At 35.0% G+C, this 8,882-nt stretch overlaps 1 protein-coding gene across 1 annotated transcript in view; it reads right to left on the bottom strand.

The window, feature by feature from the left end:
- Positions 1–7,615: 7,615 nt before the first annotated feature.
- LOC106462646 overlaps positions 7,616–8,882 on the bottom strand; it is a 7,739-nt gene continuing 6,472 nt past the window's right edge. Inside the window, exon 3 of the mRNA XM_013922589.2 lies at positions 7,616–8,203. Within this exon, the coding sequence (XP_013778043.1) occupies positions 7,971–8,203 (233 nt within the window). The 3' untranslated portion in view covers positions 7,616–7,970. The remainder of the gene's footprint in view (positions 8,204–8,882) is intronic.

The raw sequence follows: 8,882 nt of genomic DNA, 5'->3' as shown, positions 1-8,882 counted from the left end.
CGCTGAAGTTCCTCGGAAAGAATTTATATCGGAAATTAACAAACAACCAGATACGCAATAATCCTAACTGCTCTTAAGCTCCCCAGTGACACAGCAGTATGACTGCAGACTTACAACGCTACAAACTGGGTTTCGATACCCAAGGTTTAGCTTTGTGCGTAATTACAAAAAAACTTCTGTTAATATTTTAAATTTTCCCCATTTATTTGTTCCGTTTCTATATGTCCATAGAATTGACACAACATCTATAAACTTTCAGTATAGCCATATCCCGGATTACTATAACTTTTACAAAAATTAAAACTACAATCACAAATTTATATAATGTAATCCTTACTTTGGCCTATGGATAAGTGTATAAAGCTGCCAAAGAAGGGATTAAATTTTATAAATTTGTGATTATGGTTTTAACTCTTGTTTCATTACTTTTTTTCAGCTGGATCCTTACTTCATTTTAAAATTCATAATTCCATAATTATATTGTTTGTTTAATTTTTATGTTACACCTGAATAAAGTATATAGTTTACCTTTAGAAACTGTCGTGTGTCTATCCATCGATATGTATCGTCATCTGTTGGGTTGAAAATATATTTAAGTACTTGCTTGATATGTTTACCATTTATAAAAAAATCTGTGTATGTTTATCGGAATATCAAAAGCGGATACCCAGACACCAGTCAAGTAAGCTGGAGAAATCTTGTGGCGATAGTCCAAGTTGTCTAGGATCTATCCCCGCTGACGTGATCAGGTAGGTAGGTAGTAGACGAAAAATTTACTATTTTAGAATATTTTGAATTGTTATACCGGAAATGTTAGCGATCTTTTTTAGCGTATTATTAGTATATGTGCGCATAATATATTGTAACCAATAGTTTGAAGGGTCGGTTTTTCAACTAGGAATTTAATAGGGTGGTTTATCGGCGCGTGAATTATTTGGAAACCTTGTCGATCCCTACTATTAAGTACTCCCGTACTTAATAAGAGGCCTAATACCAGTGTCTTATAACAAGTATAATTCATAATAAGTAATCCCGTGTATTTCTTCCTGTAACACTAAATGTAAAAAAAACTAGGCAGAAATATTGGGTGAAATCACTATATAAAACACATAGAAGTAATTATCGGAATTAATTGCAATAATGATGTCATTTTTTGTTTAAATATTGTTTTTTATTTAACCCGGGTTATTAAGGTTGGTTGTGTTTTCTTTGTTCTTACTTTTGAATTATTTTTCTTTTTTAATACACAGACACACACATATACAAGTAGAAACATTTGAAGGTGATAAAATAAAGAAATTAGATTTTTTGGAGATAAATCACCTTAAAAAACTAAAAACGTCCTTCTAATCTGTTGGCGACAAGGTTCTAGCTTTAAGATGAGCGTTTTCTCAAAACGTCGCCAAGGAAATAAAATACAACCATGATTATTTTTAAGTAAATAAAATATAACCATGGTTTTTTTAAGGTAATTTATCCCCAAAAGTCTAATTTCACACACACACACGTATAAATATATATATATTATTTACGATATTTTATTTTGACTTTGACGTTAAACAGTTTACTAATAGCAACAATAATATATTCGGTAGGACCTTTACTTAACACTTTTCAAACGATTTGCCGTTTAGTTTATTCTCCCCACAGTCCACACTAATCGACTCCATAGGGACTTCCATGTTGTCCACATTGTTTATAGTGAATATGGTGACTCAACCATCAGTTTAACCATATTGAAAATGAGTTCAACAACAGTTTGTTAAAGCCCCATCTGCTGACAAAGAAGCTCAGTGGTGTAACAAACGGTAAATAAAACAACGCGCCCCGTCTGAAAAGCAGGCTACGAGTCCTTAACATACGTCACACGCCTGAGTGGTTTCTCTAAGTGTAAACAGGGTCGTTTTAGTATATTTGAAATGCAAACAAGAAAAAACAAATAGACACGTACTGTTCACTCAGTTCTTTTCAATCTGTGAGAACGTGCACTCAGTTTAAACATGTTTTTTTAAATTTATCTCAGTTTTAACACATAATTCTAAGAATCCAAGAGTGAAAGCAAAGAAGAAGTCATAATATGTCAACCACACTACATCTGCCATATCCAGTGCCGACGAGGCCTTTCGGTCTATCCCAGGGCTCATCAGGCAGGCTGGGAAACGAGGAGAGGTCTAGATTATCAATTTTCACGAATTGTTTCCTACCAGTGAGGTACACACGTATAATTTTACGATTTTACCCCAGGGAAGGCCGCAGCTAGGAATTTTGGGACCCGAGACAAGTCCTGTAAATAAGATCATCTCTCTTCTCAATCCAGCGAGTTCTGTGGCTTAAAATGAAAAGTGTTTGGTCAATATAAGGGAAAAAAATAAAATAAAGTGCGCTCTCCCACCCCCCTCCCTGACGGCACTACTGTTTGTCCATTACAAAATCAGTATGAATTAAATACGAGACCTCACCATTATTTATAGGGATTAATTACAATATCAACTGCGTTTTTGTTTACATTTTATGTGACTTACATGTTATTAGAAACCTATAACCAACAGTATAAGGAGCAGTTTGGTACATAAATAGTTTAGAAGAATGAATTTACAAAGCTGACGAGCACACATACGAATTTTGTGTATATTTTCGAACTTTTGACTTTTACATGTAAAGAGGTTTTTGGAATGACGTCACAAACTGTTTATTCGACGCCGCCATATTGGACTTCAAATGTTACCTCCTATCAATCAACAAAAATCCACATCAATACATGATTCGGCAAAGCTTTACATGCTTTCAATGACGTAAACGTCGTCTTCGGCAAAATATAATGAACCGAAACTCTACAGCTATTCAGTTTCTCGAAATTTCTTATTTTTACGAACATCGTCGAGATGATTTACAACGTCGGATAACATGGTTTTAGGAGAAACATTTGTCACTTTTCACCTTGTGGGGGTGAGTTCCGATCGCCAACCCTCCCTTATCTAACCCATTGTGTGACAAAAGTCTATGTCCGATTGTAACTGCCCAGAAACTGACATAAATTTTTAGTGTTCCCGAGGGAGTTATATGTGACAAACTATTGTAGCAAAAACAATGAAATTCAAATAAAACTTTGTGAAAAGCAGTCTCACAATTGCATAAACACAACAGAGGAAGAAAAACACTATTCACTGAGAACTAACTCGTTGTACTCTGTAACAGGATGCTAGACTTATATGAGTCACATCTGTAAACTACTCGTGTTTAAGATAATTATATGCTTTGTCCACTTTACCCTATCTTTACCAGTTCTCCTACACAGTTTTGTTAGTATAAAGTATCCAGAAAAACAAACAGAAAACGTATTCTTCGTATTCTATTCGTTCCAGTTCGTGCGTGCTCGGAACAGACGCTTAAGGCCTTCCTAGTGAAATGTATGTCAATAAAAAATAGATATACATACGTCAAATGTGTTTTATCATATACACCTAAATATATACGGGTATGTTGTATTTTTATGTATTTTTTGTGATATAAAATTGCGATCTAGTATCCGTATTTCCATTGTACGTCGTATATTATGCCAATTTCAGGAAATTCATGTACACAATGAACGTATGTCACGTGACTTCAAGGGCTGATAATATTCAAAAAGAAAAAAAAAGCACATGCATTAATTGCAAATAACATCTTTTATAAAATACTCCTACATTTTAAATACACTACATGTTGTACGCGAGTTATGAAGACTCTTTCTCTTTATTCTATCACTTCTTGTCCTGATTCCACGCTGTTGGACTTTAATAATAAAAGCTTTTGAGCATTGTCCAACGAAACAATAATAAATGTTCTTAATCTCTCCCGTACAAACCGAAAGGTTACACGAGCTAGGCCTATTCTGAGCACCCTAACAAGTTTTTGTTCGTCACGTTGGTGGTATTTTCTGAAGCTCATAAGAGTTAGAAGTCGGGGATTATAATATGCGAGCAATACAAAACAAACATTTATAGCATGAACAATGATTTTCTTAGTTGTATAATGGAACGCCTAATATATTTCAGATATATCTCCATCAATCTGAAGTTTTTGTTTATTTCTGGTTAAGAGCAAAGCTATAAAATTGGCTGTTTTTTTGGGTTTTTTTACAGTTGTAAATATTCAGACATACCGCTGAGCCGCTTATCTGTAATAGTCAAGTAAAATAATATCCGGAGTACCGAGTTGATCAACGTATTATTTGATACGTTACAGATGGTTGATCATGTTATATTAAAACGATATTATTTGATACGTTACAGAGGGTTGATCATGTTATATTAAAACGATATTATTTGATACGTTACAGATGGTTGATCATGTTATATTAAAACGATATTACTTGATACGTTACAGATGGTTGATCATGTTATATTAAAACGATATTATTTGATACGTTACAGAGGGTTGATCATGTTATATTAAAACGATATTATTTGATACGTTACAGATGGTTGATCATGTTATATTAAAACGATATTATTTGATACGTTACAGATGGTTGATCATGTTATATCAAAACGATATTATTTGATACGTTACAGAGGGTTGATCATGTTATATTAAAAAGATTCTGGATCCTCATCATAAACCACGTTATAGTTTCCCAGCACCCTTTTCAACAGTTCGATTGCACAGAGATCCAGAAGCACTGCATCTAGCTACTCGACCAGTATATCTTCATATGGAATTCTAAGACTTATGAGTAAAAGCAAAGAAAAATATATAATAGTATTTAAACCGCAATATATTTGCCATGGCCAGTGCCGACGGAGCCTTTTTCTCAATACCAGATCTAATCAGGCCGGCAGGGATAGGACAGATATAGTAATGGTTGAGGCGCTATTTCGTGAACTATCATGGTGTGAACAAGATTAAGTAAATCAAACGTAATCACATGAAAACCCGTTTCTTTCTTCACCTGCTTGAATGGGGGGGGGGGTGTATGATTGGAAGCCTCATTTCCATAAATATGTGTCTTGTTGGTCTCGTCTCAAAATGGAGATTCATATTAACTATATCATGTGAACAGTTTTTGCAAATGGCCTCTGTGTTCGTAGATTCTCAGCTGTTACACAACATTACACTTTGACTACTACGGCTTTAGTATGACTTGTTGCGGGTCTCTTTCTGAACAGTCCTGGTCACACCAAGTTGATTCATATTATTTGTTTGACAATGCCATTAAGAACAATGGATATTCCACTCTTGAATCTCCGATCTGAAAGTGTGTTTATGATCCGAATATAAGAATAATTTGAATCATAAATGGCTGCTACAGACCCTTCCCCAAAACAATAAATTTTTGGTGGTATCAAACTACTTACGAATGTGTATGTGAATGTTTTTTTAGAGCCACAATGGGCTATCTACTGTGTCCTCCTCGGGACAACTATCTACGAAACGCCAAACAATGGCAAATTTAGTTCCGATACTTTACATTCTATCACGAATTGATATCGGCTATAACTGTCACGCAACTTGCTTACTTGCATTTTAAAATTATTTTATTACAAATAAGTCATCAGTTACAACAGGAAAATCATCACATTAGAATTCGAACTCATGCAGTCGGCCCAACTCTGAAGACCTGGTTCTTTGGTTCATCTTCATTTGATTGACAGATTTGAAACATAAGGCAGTGTCACTTGTGTAAATGTTAATCATTATTTATGGAAAATGGTCCAAATGAGAAATACTTAGCATGATTCTTCCCAGAACTATCCTAAAAATTGTAATGTTAGAACAAATGAACTTCCTTCCATTAAACTAAGACTACTCGTGATACTATGCTGCTGTTGAATATTATATAACAAAGGAGACAAAAACTCTCTTATGTAACTTAGGCATCTACAAAGGATTTATACGGCAGGGAATAGAAATTGTGATCCGGAACTGCCGAGTTAAGAGAGACCCCCTACGGTTCAAATGTGGCCATCCCTGATTTTGAATTACCGCTGGTATAAAAGATTCGATCAACTCGTTGAACTGAATAACAGGGTTGACTGTCACTATTATAGAAGGCCTTCAGCTGAAAGTGTGAAGCGTGTTTGGTGGCGTCATGTCTCGAACCCTGGATCCTTCATAGGATTGACTGTCACTATTATAGAAGGCCTTCAGCTGAAAGTGTGAAGCGTGTTTGGTGGCGTCATGTCTCGAACCCTGGATCCTTCATAGGATTGACTGTCACTATTATAGAAGGCCTTCAACTGAAAGTGTGGAGCGTGTTTGGTGGCGTCATGTCTCGACCTATAGATCCTTCGATACACAGCTGACATGCTTACCAATATGCCATGCCCAGTCCAATAATGTATTAATTAATTTTACTTTTCAGTAATATAGTGACAGAATTTGTATGTTTTGAATGTATTCATGAGCGCATCAAAATAGTGCAACATTCAAGAAGAAACAACAGAAGTAATATTCCATGATATCTTAGGTTTTGTAATACAGGATGGTATCAGGTTTTAGTTATTCCTTAGTTAGGTTGTACATTCTTCGAATTTTCGGTTTTTCTTTCAGTTCAGTTTGGACTCAAAGGGTCGCTCAAGCAAACAACTGAACTTTCCTTACTCCGGTACACATGAAACTTCGATACGATAGTGGTCAATAGGCGTGTTCTCTTGCATAGAAAATTGATGTTACTTCTCCTATGACGTTTTGAGATAGATGGTTGTCTTTTCTATTGGCAAGTCAGGTGATGACCCTTACACTTGAATCACAGTTTCGTGATCAAATCGGATTAATTGTTGTTTTAGTACTTAAAACCAAGTTCTGCTTTGTTAAGCCATATATTCGGACAGATTAAAATCTTGTAAGGTTTAACTTGAGTTCTTAACATAGCATTCTTTTGTTTCTTTGTTTAAACCTTAATTTACACTGGTCTGGCAAGAGCGATCTACTAACATTTTCTACACTCTTCTCTAACCAATTCAACACACAACAAACACCTTTCTTTTGCGATTGTGTTTTGATTGTTTTTGTTAATACAGATTGTTGTCTTGTACGTTCTGAGGATTTCTTCTTTCTTTGTTGACGAACTCAGTCAAAGATCAAAGACACACAACTTTGTGAGAAATCTGTACCAGAATATACCACAGCTCTTAATGCCTATCTTTTAGAAGCTGCTTGGTTGACAAGGCTGTGCCTCGTGAATGTTATTGTTCTTTTCTTAGTGCAGAACTATACAATGAGCTGTCTGCAATCTGTTCAACACGGGGACTTGAACCCCAGATTTTAGCTTTATAAGCCTGTAAACTTACCGTTGATCCACCAGAGGATGATTCTTTGAAAGTAACAACCAAAACTATGTACAATTTATTTCACTATTTTCCAACTGTTGTACTAAAGTGCGCAGTATTGTTCAATTGGGGCATTGTGGAAATATTTTGAGATCTCTCTTAATTGTTTACTTACTTCAGTAAGCTCGTGCACGTGGCTTTAACAACTATACTGATTGATATACATATAACCTCAAAACACTGTGCTCCTCGTGTAGCCACAAGTCACCTTGTACAAGTACATAATACTATAAATACAAGATCTATACAAACTAATGGTAGAGCATCAAATAAAGAAAACCGAAACTAGACATCATACAACGAACTACAGTTTCAATCGCATTTATTATAGGACCCATTACAAAGACACGTAATGATTAAGTTCTTAACGATCTGGCAAAACTAAGGTTTGGATAGAGTAAAATTATGAAGATTTCATTGGATAAGTCATGCAAGTTTTATAGTATAATCGCAAGCATGGAATTCTACATAAACTTTCTGCTTGCAGAATGAAAGACTTTTGTAGGCCATCTTTTCAAGAGTCTTGTAAAAAAAAAACAACAGTTATATAAATTTATCAACAATCTTACTTTATATTATCACAATATCCCACTACTTGACAATACATTACAGAAAGTATACTATGTTTCTAAAATAGAATAGTTTGTGAAATCTGTGGTTCTATTTCGGTATTCCTATTTCTTCCCTCTGTCTCTTCAGAGCAGCCGTGTACCATTCCAGTTCTTTCAGCAGATTCGGTCCTCCTGTTTTAGCTCGATCCGTGAGAGGCTTTCCATCTTCACTAAATGCATCTGCGACTTGTGGGGTTGCAAAGATAAACGATGGGGTTACCATTCCCAGCTCCCCAAGGAAAGGTCGGAGCGCCATCGCTGCAACTATGCCCCCTGCTGGGCCTAAAAGCAATTAGATAAAATGCATGAGTAACACACAATGATAAATTATCCTTGAATAAGACTTTTACAATAACTTACTGATGTAGGTAATTTTAAAAGAATAACAGAAAAAGATAAACACAATATCAAAATACAAAAGGCAATTATATATTTGTTTTCAATATTAAAAAAAAGTTTAAAAATCACAAAGTAACCTTAATTTAAATACACGAACGAAACTTATGCTTGTGTAAATCAGTATAATCTCTTATCCAAGGGGTATACATCTCTGTATGTTATACTATTTATTACGATAAATTCTCGTGTCAACATTGTATGTGAAATTCTACAAGTTCGGTTGCGACAATTCTAGCTGTGTAGTGAAACGTAAAAAACTTGGAAAATTGATCACAATCTGATCACAACTGAACAGGTAAATCAGACCTTACAAGAAAGAGGATTGTATAGAGGAACACGAGAAGTGCTATAGATGCTTAACAAAATATTAAAATAAAAACTAAAACTCACACAGGTTCGGATCCCGTTATTTTATTTTTACTCCATACCACTTCTGGTCGTTTAAGTAACATCTCTCACAACGAAATTCCAGCTAACAAAGCTGTTTTAATCGAGTTAAATCACAACGTGTAACATCTCTCACAACGTGTAACATCTCTGACAACGAAATTCCATCTAACAA

The sequence above is a fragment of the Limulus polyphemus genome, unplaced genomic scaffold (assembly GCF_000517525.1).
Source record: "Limulus polyphemus unplaced genomic scaffold, Limulus_polyphemus-2.1.2 Scaffold1216, whole genome shotgun sequence".
Classification (NCBI taxonomy): domain Eukaryota; kingdom Metazoa; phylum Arthropoda; class Merostomata; order Xiphosura; family Limulidae; genus Limulus; species Limulus polyphemus.
Note: the sequence above shows the minus strand (reverse complement) of the source record. Positions and strands in the feature narration are given on the sequence as shown.